Source organism: Rhinolophus ferrumequinum, chromosome 3 (assembly GCF_004115265.2).
Source record: "Rhinolophus ferrumequinum isolate MPI-CBG mRhiFer1 chromosome 3, mRhiFer1_v1.p, whole genome shotgun sequence".
Lineage (NCBI taxonomy): Eukaryota > Metazoa > Chordata > Mammalia > Chiroptera > Rhinolophidae > Rhinolophus > Rhinolophus ferrumequinum.
In genome coordinates, this window is record NC_046286.1 from 78999164 (window position 1) to 79013891 (window position 14728).

At 35.6% G+C, this 14728-nt stretch overlaps 1 protein-coding gene across 3 annotated transcripts in view; it reads left to right on the plus strand.

Annotated features, from left to right (window-relative positions):
- Nucleotides 1–14728, plus strand: part of ENPP3 (ectonucleotide pyrophosphatase/phosphodiesterase 3) — a 54614-nt gene that overhangs the window by 7232 nt on the left and 32654 nt on the right. For all 3 annotated transcript variants that reach the window (XM_033103659.1, XM_033103660.1, XM_033103661.1), the window contains 4 exons: nt 4303–4400; nt 10793–10872; nt 13096–13215; nt 13782–13891. In XM_033103659.1, coding sequence (XP_032959550.1) covers nt 4303–4400; nt 10793–10872; nt 13096–13215; nt 13782–13891 — 408 coding nt within the window. The remainder of the gene's footprint in view (nt 1–4302; nt 4401–10792; nt 10873–13095; nt 13216–13781; nt 13892–14728) is intronic.

The following is a 14728-nucleotide window of genomic DNA, read 5'->3' on the forward strand; positions in this document are numbered from 1 at the left end:
TAGTCGTGAGGCAGGATGGAATTTCCTCCATTCTGTTTACATTTTAAAACAAAAAAAGTTAAGAAAAGATGAGCTTTCTTGTGGTTCAAACTGGCAAGAGATTTTTTTGTTGCTTTATTGTTTACAAAGCATTTTTATGTTAATTTATTAATGTCTTACAATGATGACAAAGAAAAGTGGTTGATATATTTATACTACTACTCCCAAGGTTCTATGGTTAGGACTAGAATTTAGATTGAAATTACTCCAACCAGAACTCTTTTCTATTAACATCCTGACACCTCAAATTTATTCTTACTGGGTGAAGGGGAAGAGGTTTGTCCATGGAAGGCCTCACAATGAAAGGGTGACCTTGAAGAACGCATGAGAGGGACTTGGTCAGGTGGATATGGGTGACGAACACGTGAGGTACTGTGCCTCACCCCCGCCACTCCCATGCATCTCCTCCACGTGATTATAATGGCTGCTCCCCCAGTTGCCCAACCCTGGAAATGTGCCCCATATCATCTCCCAGGCAGAGGGGATTTCCCCTTTCCTCCAGTTGCCCCTTCTGCTCTTCATCCACTTCACTCTCCTGGCCCAAGCAGTGGGAGGATGTCAATTAGGTAGAAGAAGGAGAAAGGAAACTGGCTATAGGAAGAATCAGTGGAGACATTTTAGATAGCATTATTTCATTTAAAACAATGTGTATGGATAATGTGTTTGTTTTTGTATGCTACTTTGGTCTAACCCAATCCTCAGATCTAGCTGCCTTCTTCAGCAGCTTCTGGGTGGAAGAGCAACACATTTAGAATAAAAAACAGACTTAAAAGTTTGAATTCTGGTTTTGCCTGTGAGATTTTGCATTAGTCACTTCTCCGAGCTTCATCTATAAAATTGGAATAATGATAACAAGTTCAGGAAGTTCCATGTGAGAATTGTTGATGAAATAATGTCCATTCTATAGAAAAGTGTTATCAGTTTATTTGAGCCAAAAGTTTAAGGACAAACCTGGAAGCAAAATCTCAATGGATTGAAAAAATGCTCCAGAGAATGGCAGTTTTGTAACTTTTTTGATACATTAGAATCAAAGGAGAAGATGTAAAGAGGGTGACATAAAATCCATTGGTAGTAGATTAATGAAGTGGGAAGTTTGGATAAAAAGCAAAATAGAGACACGTGCTTCTTTTACATTGGTGGGTACAGGATAGTTAATAATTAACATTCATAGCGCACAGAGATGGTATGCTAGGAACGAAATAACAATGAGAGGTTCTGTGGTCTGGCGCTCTGGTGCCTGAGTTGTGCCTTTGAGAGGTCTAGAACAGAAAATTACTCTGACATTTCAAAGGTATGCTACGCTGGATGCATAAGAACAATGGACAGGGTTCACTTGAGGTGAAGATTGGTCTTTACTAAGGAAACTACAGGCCTGGAATGTGACTCCCCACCATGACCCGTCCAGTTAGGAATTAGTGATCAGACCATCCTGTGTGGTCGCTTTCGGTTACTGAGCGTATCAGGCCTGCCATGTGCCCTCTTTTGTCCCCCTCAACATAGTTTGTCAGGCTTATTGCAAAGCTTCTTTTTTGTTCATAGAATTAAATCAACATCTTGATCCTATAGATGTTTGACCCTGTTTTTAAACTGCAAGGTTATTTTGATGGCATATTTATAAATACAATTTTTTAAATTTAGCATGTGCTAATGAATTTGTGAAACAAATAAGTATTTTCCAATGTAAATTGCAATACACCACTTTAATTTCTTGATGAATTTTCTACACATTGTACTTAAAACAGTCCCAATTTTCCATTTTTATTTTTGAGGTATAATTCATAGACATTGACATTTTGCATTAGTCGCTTCTCCAAGTGAACTCGCACTTAAGTGAACAGTATAATGAGGCTTGGAAATTCAGAAAACTGTGTAACCCACAGATATAGAATATTTCCAAGATATAGAATATTTCCATCACTCCAGAAGGATATCTCATGTTCTGATTTCTATCACCATAAATTCCTATTTTTAAATTTTGTATAAATTGAATCATACCATATGTTCTCTTGTGTGTGTTTTTTTGTGTGTGTGTATGTGTTGTGTTTTGTTTTGTTTTTTGCTTAATGTTTTTGAGACTCATAAATGTTATTGCATGTATTGTATCTCTTACATTGGCGTTCACACAGCATATTTTACTTGATTAAAACATTAGTTCCATGCTCTTTTCATATTATTTTTTATTTGTTTTTTAGGGCTTAGTTCATATATCATACCCCCTGGAGAGCCTACTTTCACCTTAGAAAGATTGAATCTGACATCCTCTTGTGCGCATGAATAGCATTCTAAACTCAAATCTAACCCTTAGCTACTCCTGTTCATTTATTAATTTCATCCCCTTGATGTGAGCTATAATTCCTTCGTGCCTTTATTCTGTGTGTAAATGAATTCTTCTACAATAAATTTATATTCTGTGAAGACAAATAGACTTGTCTTCCAGACTCTCCTTATAGTTTCTTTTACAATGTGGAATTAGATGGCTATATTATTTTTTCTAACTTTACTCAAGCACATTGAAAAACACTAAAATTATTTTTCTTATGTTTAGCTGTTATCAGCATTCAGAATTTTCTTTATAATAATACTGGGTGTTTGTCAGAATGTTAAAGAGTTATTCTAACCAAATTTCTTGGAAAAGTATGTTTTGTTCAAAAATGTCAAACTGAGCAGAGATGAAAATCATTTCTTTTATCTACTCACTTGCATGCACTGTGTTTGGAATTTTTAACAAGTTTACTGTGTTCATAATGGCTGTTCATAATAACCCTCAACTGGAAAGTACCTAAATGCGTCAATAGTAGAATGAATAAGTTGTTTATTCATTCACTGGAATGCTAGACAGCTCTGAGAATAAATTATCTACAATTACATGCAACAATATGGATAAATCTCAAACACAGTGTTAAGTAAAAGAAGCTAGACACAACAAAATACATAGTACAATGTGATTTTGTTTACATGTAAGTATAAATATAGGCACGACTAATCTCTGCTGTTAGAATTCTAGAAACTGATCACCTTTCATCGGGGTGTGGTTTGCCATTAATACTAGCAAGGAGCACAAGAAGAGGATTCTAGTGTGCTGGCAATCTTCTGTTTCTTGTTGTAGGTAATGGCTACACAGTGGAGTTCAGTTAGGAAAAATTTATGAAACCATGCATCTGTGAAATATGTGTGTATGTGTGTATAAAATACAAGTAAAATTTTAAAAGGGAAAACTATTGAATAAAACAAGACTGTCTCTGGGTATAACTCAAAAGTTATCTTCTATCACTTTAACATAAATACTCGTCTAAAAGGAGACTGTGATACTTTTATGGTTAATATTAATATCCTGAGATATTAGAATAAAGAGTCAAAAATGTAGAACTTTAGAATACTAAAACACCACATAAGCTACAGAGTTCCTACATTCCATATTATAATTATACCCAAAAGATGGTAGAAAAATTGCAACTTTTATAAATTTTGAGTTTGAGCCTTCAGTTCAGTAATCATTACTTTTGTCTCCTTAGACAAGTGAGCACCATGAAAGATCTGTATATACAACCCCATTTCTGGTGAAGTTTTGTTAACGCTTTGTTTGCATGCTGCTAAACTCTCTTGTAAAACTACATTTAATTAGCTCCATGTATACCTACCACTGTAAAATACTAAATGTATTTGAAGTGAGGTAATGATACTAATGTACTATATCATTAAGATTCCAAAGTATGGAGATGAATGGGTTCGGATCGAGTTTTGAGAGGTTGAATAACTGCCTAGGGTTAAATAAATAGTAAAGAATGAAGCTGAGAATAAGTCTTCCTGAGGCCAAAACCCTTCCCTTTTCTCCACAGCACACTGCCTTGTCGTTACAAACTCTCTGGGCTAGAGAAACTTCATACATGGTTTACCTGGGTGTCAGAGATAGCCAATGCCAAGGAGTAAATGGAAACAAAGTCAGCCAAATGTATTTAAAATCTAGAACTCAAAGGAGAGTAGGTGTCGAAGTTAAAAGACCCAGATAATTTATGTAGCACTTATTTTTTTTTAAATATTGCTCATTTTTATTAGGTTGCTAAAACATTGGAAGTACTGATTGTTAAGGGAAATAATAATTTTTAAAATTGAAAGGAAAACTTGATCTAGAATTACTTTCTTACTGTACTTTCCAGGCATTTTTTAATTTAGAGAATTAAGTACTATAGAAAAGTATCTTTTGTTGTTGTTGTTGTTGTTTTTACAATCAAAATAATCAACTAATTTTTAATTTTCTCTTACCAGATTTGATCTGCCACCAGTTATTTTGTTTTCCATGGATGGATTTAGAGCTGAATATTTACAGACATGGAGTACTCTAATGCCTAATATTAATAAAATGAGTAAGTCTTCTACAACGGAAGGCATGCAAATGATAGACACCTACTTAGTCAATCTTCAGATGGTACTTCTCTTTCTGACCTTTGTCATTGTTAGCCTTAGCCTAGGTTCTCTCAAGATCTTGATGCGTTACACCTTGCTCTCTATTTTCATATTTGTTGGTTCCTCTTTCCTTTTTTGTAGCATGTTCATCTTTTTGTTTATTTCTATTTGTTTTGTGTTTGAATATACCTCTGTACTATGGAAACCTATCTATGTATATTGCCTCAAACGTGGCATTTGTCAGACCTTGATTCTGAGCTTTAGGCAGGTGGATATAACCAGGAAAGGCAGGAAGATCCTGAATGAGCCTCAATAGACCAGATAGAGCCAGCACATACCAATGTCCCAGAAGGTGAGAAGTCCAGTATCCATATCTGGTCTGGAATCAAAGTGCCTGGAACCTGGCTCCCCCATTTACTAGCTGTGAGACTGTAAGAAGCTTGTCTCACCTATTGGTGCCCTCATCTCTTCATCTATAAAATGGTCACTTCCTACCTGATAGGAATATTGTCAGAATATATACATAGTATACATTGGATGATTTTAAGTTATCTCTATAATTATTATTTTCATTATTGTCTTTATCATGATGTTGTACTTCTCTGTGAGGGCACTTGGTTTTCACACATTTTATAAAGTTAATAATAAAGAGAAATTGAGTACCAAAGGACACAGAGCGAAGAAGTATCAGAAGGTTGGCTCTCGGTTCTATGCTCTTCATTGCCCTCCAATTCCTGTCTTTCTTCTCCCTTCTCCCAGGTCCTCTTTTCCCCCCAAGTTCCTCAAAGATAATGACAACTTTACTGGTTTCTTGTTTTTTGTTTTTCTCTAAAGTATTAAAAAATAGCTGTTTGACCCTGAATAAGTGAATTACCCTTTCTGGGCCTCAGTTTCGTCATTTGTAAAATGATAGGATAAAGCTTAGTGATTTCTACTGTTAATTCCAGCTCTAAAATTCTACGATTGTAGGTAAATTGCTTCCCCTACAACACAAGGTTGTCGTGCAGGGTGTCATGTGGGATCTCCGGTCCCGCTCCCCACACAAGAATGCAGGACATGGTGAGGCCAAAAAGGAACACCAACAGAGCCATAGATAGGGGAGTCACACCACTGTAGTCTCCGCTGGCGGCTGGGTTGGAGACACAGGAAGCAGGAGCCACACTGTCCGCAACCCGCTGTCCTAACTGCAATCCGCGCTTGCTGGCTCAGCCACTGTCTTCTTGCTAGCCCCCATTTCCTGCTAGTGTAGCCACAGCAGTTATATTAGTGGCCAATTGCTCACTGGTTACAGCTGATGGCCAACTAGCCACAGCTGATGGCCATCCAATCACAGTTGATGGCCATTTACTACCTGAGCCAGCACCTTTCCATGTGAGGCCGAGAGCCTGGAAACTGCACTCCTGGCTCCGTCCCCACAAGTGCTTTGTCTCTTCAGTTTCTCCCTCACTCTCTCACTCTCTGAGCCAGATCTTTAGCAAAGACATTTAGAGTTTGGGGCTCTGATCAAACCAGCTCCAAATTCAGGGCTTGTCACTTACTGCTGAATTACTTTGGCTTGGACAGTTAATTCACACCCTCAGTTTTTATTTCCTTATCTAAATTTCCCTTGATAATCTGGATATCAAATTCTGTGTCCAAAAGGGAAATTAACTAGCCAGGCTGAACTGAGCCCCTTTGAAGTGGAATTATTTGCACATCCCGTTCATTGAGAATTGGAAATGATGCCAATGAAATATTGGGCCATTGAGAGTTTTCCCCTTTCTCAGGTTTAAAAGATTTCACAAATTAGGTCTACTAATGCAAAATGGGCTATTGGTTTTTAGGAGGCCCAATTAAGAGTAGATGTGGTTGAAGAGTTAGGATTAGGACCTCCTAGGAACGGTAGGTGGGCGGTATGGTAGGTGACAGCAGGCATCATTTTACAGAAGTCTAGAACCCCATCTCTAGTGTCCCATCAAGCTGCCTGGGTTGAGCCACAGTGATGGTGAAAACTGAGCATGAACTAATACTACAGCACAGTGAGTCATATCAGTGACACCAAGGGGACTCTGGGGACTCAACTGTAGTGGGGAGGCGATGTCACTGTCTTGTCTCAGTGTAGCTGGAAGCAGACAGAGGGCCAAGCCCAAGATCAGGAAACTGTCATGTGAGATAGAAACGATTTGGCTTGAACTAGAAGTCAAGCTTCCTGCAAAGTTGGGAAACCCAGGGATAGAACAAGACTGGTAGTAGCAGAGAGATTTGGCAGGCAACACATGCAGAGTTTTGAAGATCAGAGTTAACAAGGTTGAGACGTTCATGAGCAATAGAACTCTTAAATTCTCCACAGCACATATCATTTGCTGTCCTCTTCTCCTCTTCCTGCTTCTTTTGAAATTTTGTGGTAAGAACACTTAACATGAGATCTGCCCTCTTAACAGATTTTTAAGGGTATAATACAGTATTCTTACCTATAGGCACAATGTTGTACAGCAGGACTCTTGAATTTATTTATCTTGTGTAACTGAAATTTTATACCTATCGATTAGCAACTCTCCATTTTCTCTCCCCCAGCTCCTGGCAACTCTTATTCCGTCCTTTGCTTCTATGAGCTTGACTCTTTTAGATACCTCATGTAAGTGGAATCATGCAGGATTTGTCTTTCTGTGACAGGCTTATTTCACTTACATGTCCTCAAGGTTCATATACATGGTTGCGTATTATAGGATTTCCTTCTTTTTTAAAGCTGAATAAAGTTCCATATATACATACACACATATACACACATACATATACATATATGTATACATGTATACATGTATATATGTATATATATACCACTTCTAAAAAAAACTGTTTTCTTGTTGATGGACATTTAGGGTGTTTCCATATCTTGGCTATTATGAGTAGTATTGCATTGAATATGGGAGTATTAATATCTTTTCAAGATCCTGATATCAATTCTTTTGGATAAATCATACCAGAAGTAGGATTGCTGGATCATATGATAGTTGTGTTTTTAATTATTAGAGGAATCTCCATGCTGTTTTCCACAGTGGCTGCACTATTTTTCATTCTTATCAACAGTGTACAAGAGTTGCAATTTCTCCACATCCTTGCCAAAATTCTCCACATTAATCCAAAAAACACTTGTATTTATTTATTTATTTATTTGATTGTAGCCATCCTACAAGTGTGAGGTGATATCTCATTGCAGTACTGATTTGTATTTCCCAGATGTTTACTGACATTGATCATCTTCTCTTATACCTGTTGGTCATTTGTATATTTTTTTTAGAAAAATATCTATTCAAGTCCTTAGCCCATTTTTAAATGGGTTATTTGTTGTTTTTTTCTATTGAGTTCATTATATATTTTAGAAATTAATCCCTTATCAGACATATGGTTTGCAAATATTTTCTCCAATTCCATATGTTGCCTTTTCACACTGTTCATGGTTTTCTTTGTTGTGCAAAGCTTTTTAGTTTGATGTAATCCCACTAGTCTATTTTTGCTTTTGTTTCTTATACTTTTGGTATCATATCCATAAAATCATTGCTAAGACCAATATCATGAAGCTTTCCCATTACATTTTGTACTAGAAGTTTTATAGTTTCAGGTCTTACATTTGAATCTTTAATTTATCTTGAGTTGGTTTTTGTTTATAGTATAGGATAAGGGTCCGATTTCATTCTTTTGCATATGGATATCCAGTTTTCCCAACACCATTTGTTGATAAGACTAACTTTTCCCTATTGTGGCTTCTTGGGATCCTAGTTGAAGATGAATTGACCATATATGAGTGGATTTATTTCTGGGCTCTCTATTCTGTTCCATTGGTGTATTTGTCTATCTTTATGTCAGTACCTTACTGTTTCAATTACTGTACCTTTGTAATGCATTTTGAAATTAGGAATTGTGATACCTTTAGCTTCATTATTCTTCTTCAAGATTGTTTTGGCTAATATTTTTGAGGTTCCACAAGAATTTTAGAATGTTTTTCTATTTCTGTAACAAATGCTATGATGATTTTGATAGATATTGCTTTCAATCTATAGATCTCTAAGGGTAGTATGTACATTTTAACAATATTAAGTCTTCTGATTCTCAAACGTGTCTGTCTTTATTTAATTTCTTTCTTTAACTTGTTTAAAGTTCCTTCCTAATACTTCTTTAGCTGCATCATACAGTCTTCAGCTATTTCACCTATTCATTCATTTAGTCTTCTGTTCTTTATAATGTATAGTTACTATGGCTATATATTTATCCCATTTATATTTTCAGATTTTTTGGGTACATTTAAAACAAATGTTTTCTTAAGGAGTAAAATATTCAAATGATAAACTTTTAAAAATGAATTAAAGGATATATTATAAACAAATAACCAACCAACCAATAAAAATAACCCTTCCTTTTTCTAGATATTCCTAGCTGTTCCCTATAGAAGCAACTACTCTTACTGATTTATTTTGTGTCCTTCCAGAATTACTCCATTCAGTCATAATTTAGATCCCTAAGATCTGGAAGAAACAATGGCAGAAGATCTTGTTTTCTGTGTGGTGTTCTTTTAATAACTCCGGTTCAAAGGCAGGTGATCCAAAACGGTCGTCTGAATCAGTAGACAGTCAGCAAGTGTGTCCTGTTTAAGACATTTTAACTAGAGAGGTGTCATGTTTTAACTAGAGAGGTGTCACATTACTGGTAGCTTAGTTTGTATTTTACTTTACACTCTGTGCCTTTAAGCATTTAAGAATTTGACAGGACCGCCCATGTTTCAAGGAAATAAACTGACTTTATGTCTTTGTTTATTATATGATTTTTTCCCTGTTTAAATTCTTTTAATTATATAAGTGGATTAGATTTCATTTTACTTCCTTATCATATGACTTCTTAACAATGTTAAGAAGTGTGTTAAATGTGTGTTTAATGTGTGTTTAAATGTTAAATGTGTGTTTCCTTGATTGAGGACAAGATTTGTTTATTGGTGGTATTAACTATAAAAGAAAAAAACTATTTTAATCTTTAATTATACCTTTAGAGTCAGGTCCTAGAGCACGCCTCAAACTTCAGTATATCAAAACCACTTAGGATACTTGTTTAAAATATAGATTTTTCTTTTTTGAGCTCCATTTTCTTCACCTTCCATCCAGCCCCTCATCCCCATCAGAGTGCTATTTAATAGACTTGATATGGGGCCCAAAAAGATTCTGAAGGAGGCAATTCTTAGATCATATTGGAAACACTGAATAGAGGCTGAGAAGAGACTAACTCCAAGCCTATTTGAGAAAACATTCATTGCTTCAAGCTGCAAAGTTTTTTACTTTCTGGGCAACAATTATTTTCACTTTTTCTTTTAACTTAAATAGAACCTCTAATGGTGAAGCTTTCTTTTCGAATTAGAGTCGACAGGACTTTAGCATGAAAAATGTCTTGTACTTGCCTGCTGCAGAGGAAATAACAATGATCGAATGGTTCTGACCTTCTTAGGTAGGGTTGTTGCACAGCTTGAAACAGTAGAACAATTGAAAGTAAAATTAACGCCATGATTTGTGGAAAACATCACAGGAAACTTCACTGGTCAAATGGAAACTATACTGAAAATAATAAGCAGCAAGGTTAGTTCGTTAGGTAAACATTACTACATGACATGGGCTTATGCACTTATACAACTCAAATTCCTTTTTACCTAGTAGTTGTGTTGACTTTTGTTATATCAGATATTTTACATATAAGAACTATTAGCTGAGATGTACATGTTGTATAAAAATTCTTAATGCAATGACCTGGGTGAGCAAGAGGGGAGCAACAAAAGCAAACAAAGCTGGCAGTGTATCATTTAGCTCAGGGCTTAACAAGCTGTGGCCCTTGGACCAAATCTAGCCTACCCTGCCTGTTTTGTATGGCTTGCTAAATGCTAAGAATTTTTCTACATTCCTAAATGGTAAGGGGGAAAAAAGACAAGAATATTTTATGACACATAAAAATTATGTGAAATTCAAATTTCAATGTCCATAAAGTTTTATTGGAACATAGCTATGCTTATTTGTTTATATATTGTCTATGGATGCTTTTTGGACCTCAGTAGTAGAGTTTGAGCTGTTGCAACAGAAATCATAGGGACTTGCAAAGCCTAACATTTGTTATTTGGCTCGTTCCAGAAAAATTTTGTAGACCGTTCATTTAGCTCACTCCTCTCCTAAAAATTGGACATTCTTTGGAAGGGAGGAATTAGGCGTCAGAATTTCAACCTCTTTCCATCTTCAATCCACTCTTTAGTTAGTTTTCTATTTCTCTGGAAAACTTTTATGTTCAGATTTTTAGTTATCCTAAAAACTTCTGAAGCAGTAACAACTTCTTAATTTCTTTGTTGCAGAAACATGTGGAATTCATTCAAAATATCTGAGATCTGTCTATCCAACCAAGACCTTTCCAAATCATTACAGCATTGTCACGGTAAGTGCTTGGCCTGTGGAAGGCTGACAGTCCATGACAGGCAATTGACCATACCACCAGACATGCTTAGGCAGGAACAGGCCAAGCCCTATGGTACACGTTTCACAAACACATGTGGCAAGAGTTCATGGCTTAATTCAGGCTAAGAAGCCTCATTATGAGGCCAATCCAGTGCTGTGAGGTGTTACCTATAAATGAGTGTCCAGACATTTGGTTAATTCACCTTTGTGATTGGCCAGGCAGCCTCTTGGGTATGAGAAATACCATTCTCCTCTGATCGTTTGATTAGCCTCCATTATCTGAAGATCTTCTGGGAATGCCAGTCTATGAGTGAGGACTACCACTTTGGTCTGGGGTATTTCTTTCTTTCCTAGTCTTTTCATTATATTTAACCAGATACAGTCTTTATTTAATAAATGAACTGATACTGGCTATATCTCTTTAGATAAAGCAAGTAAATGCTCCTCAGTTTATGAAAAGACATAAGTGGAATGATCAAGATAGACTCGAAGAAAAATTTAGTTATTTAGCATTTATAGATTTAGAACACTTCTTATTAAGGAAGCCTCTGCCTCAGTCTTTACTGCCAAAGTCATTATTGTGTCTTTACAACCTTGCATTTAGTCTTTTATTACTATGGAACAGTAACTGTAACTTATTTAAATTTTAACCCTTACGTAATTATATATACAGAAGGTATCAAAAAATGTATACACAATCCTTTCTTAAAAGGAAAAAACTATATTAAAATTGTCATATTCAATATATACCGATAACAAACAAAAGATGAATAAAAGTCCCATGTATACATCTTTTTGGCATCCCGGTATATATATATATATATATATATATATATATATATATATATACACACACACATATGCATGTATTTGTAGATTCTATATTTGCAGATTCACCTACTTGTTAAAATTTATTTGTAACCCCAAAATCAGTACTTGTGACAGATTCTTAGTCATTTGAGAAAATTCGTAGAGCAGCAAAAATTTCGAGTTGCCCAATTTACATGCTCCCAGCTGAGGTCTAATGAGGTTCTGTTACTCTGCCTTCTTGCTTTAGCTGTCATACTGTCAGCATTGTTTTTATAGTCTTGTCTGTTGAGTGCCGTGGTTTTTTTTGCATGTTTGTGCTTTTTGTTGGTGATTTTGCTGTGTAGTGCTGCAATGCTATCTAGGGTTCCTAAGAACAAAAGGCTATGATGTATCTTACAGAGAAAATACGTATGTTAGATAAACTTCATTCAGGCATGAGTTATTATGAACCAAAAATATACATATATAATAATGTATCTTTAAACAGAAACACAAATAAAACAAGATTATGCACTGATGATCAGTAGACAAAAATGTGGCCAGAGGCTCATAGGAACATAACCCTGTGGTCTCCCTGAGAGCAATTGTTCAGTATTTAGTGTTGGCAACAACTTTATAAAGCATAACTAGCATGAATAACAAGAAATGACTGTATGTATACATATAAACATAAATATATACACATAAGATGTAGTATAGATGCGTGTATGTATAAATAAGCCACTATATTTATTATAAGTGCTACTGGTTTACTGAATATATGTCTGTGTATTCATATTCATATATATAGTAATGTTCTGAAATAGTAACCATAAAATCGAACTGAAAGTTATTACAACTGCGTGGGATATCATAGGCATTCAGTGGAAATGTGGGATGATTGGATTAATATTTGTGATTGGATTGGAGGAATGATTGGATTGATGGATGGATGGCAGGGAGAGTGGATGGAGACTTAGCAGATTCCCTTTTAAAGAGCTGCTAATGCATTTTAACCCATTTAGCCAGGATATTTAATACTTAAAAGCTTCTATGTAGTAAATTTCATGCTATTATTGTCAACATAACCAGTGGCTACTCATTATTGTAATATAGGAAACCTTAATTAACAAATAGTTATTAATCACACAAGAGTTATATTAACACCATCAACACAAATCTTGTGCCTAATATCATTCATTTGCTGCTTTAGGCCATGATGGAACCGGAATATTATATATATATATGAACCCAGATATATTTATATGTATTTGGGTTCAGATTCAGAGGTTTTATATTGAAAGGTATATGACATCCTTTCAAGCTATGTTACAGATCTTATGCTATTTCATTTTAATTATGTTTTATTAATACATTATTTTATCTTAAATCTTTTTTGAAATTATTATTTTAGGGCTTATATCCAGAATCACATGGCATCATTGACAATAACATGTATGACGTAAACCTCAACAAGAATTTTTCACTTTCTTCAAAGGAGAAAGATAATCCAGCTTGGTGGCAAGGGCAACCAGTATGTAACATTCTACATGTGGCACCAAAGTGACTTCCATCTGTTAATGTGACAGTGGATCCCTCTTCTCTCTCTACTTTGAGTTTTACATGATCTTTCTAATTTCTAAGGACTGGGGGTGGGAATGTGTTTCACAACTATTCATGACTATAATTTAAATCTTTTCAACATTTATGGTAGTTCACCTAAATGACCTTCTCTTGAAACTTAGATTTTGCTTTATAAACATATCAATCTGGAAGTTACTTGGAAAGATTATCTGGGGTTTTATTTTTTCTTTATTCTGTTTTATAATTCTTTAAATGGGAAAGAGGAACTGTACAATTTTACCGATGTGAAAAAAATGATCTTCTTTCTTACCACCTTACTATATTTTTTATTTTTTTCAGGTGGATCCCTGGATAATTATATTTTTTAACTTCTACAAAGATAAATTTATAATAATTTAAATAAATTTTAATAATTAAATAAATTTTGCAACTACTAATATTGTTCACTTTCTAGTAAGTGGCACCATTTCTACCCAAACTGATTATTCTCTTGACTTCCATTTTCTCTTCTTATAGATCTGGCTCACAGCAGTGTATCAAGGCTTAAAAACTGGTACCTACTTTTGGCCAGGATCAGAAGTGGCTATAAATGGCTCCCGTCCTACCATCTATGTGCCTTACAACAGGTAGTGAAGCACTTGCAGATATGACCCCATCTCAGCAGGAATGATTAGGATTTTTTTTTTTTTTTTTGGTCTTAATCTTGATGGTAATTCTATTCTTCCAGTTTGGGGGCCAATTTCCTTGAGTCATCATTGATTCCTAAGTCTTACATCCCTCATCCAGTCTGTTGCTAAATGCTTGTACCTTTCATTCAAAACATGTGCCATCTGAGAACCTTTCATTACCTCCAGCATTAACACTCTGGTTAGAGCTATCATCGTCTTTTACTTGTATTACTATAGGTGCCTCTTTATACATCTCCCTGCTTCTTTTATTCTTGTCCTCTATAATCTATTCTCAATCTACCAGCTGGAATAATTACTTTAAAAAAGAAAGTCCTATCATGACATTCCTTTGCACCCAAAACTTCAATGGCCCCTGTTTCACTCAGAGTAAAAGCCCACAAGGCCGGCCCTATGTGGTATGACTCCTCTCCCATTACTTCCCTGGGCACTTCCTCTGCTTGAGCCATACTGACCTCAGTGGGCCTCACACACCAGGCTTGCTTCTGCTGTTGGGCCTTTGAGCTGGCGGTTCCCTCTGTCTGAGATCATCTCCCTCCTTGTATCTGCACAGCTCGCTCCCTCTCACCTTCTTCAGGCCATTGCTTAAAAATTACTTTTTCAATTTTGGCTTAGGCTGATCACACTAAGTTTTCAAATTCCAAACCACCCACCCCACTTTCTCAGTGCCCCTTTCTCTGCTCATCTCTTTTCTTCCATAGCATTTATCACCTTTTAGTATACTATACAATTTATGTGTTAAGTTTATTGTTTATTATTTGTCTCCTTCCAAGAGAA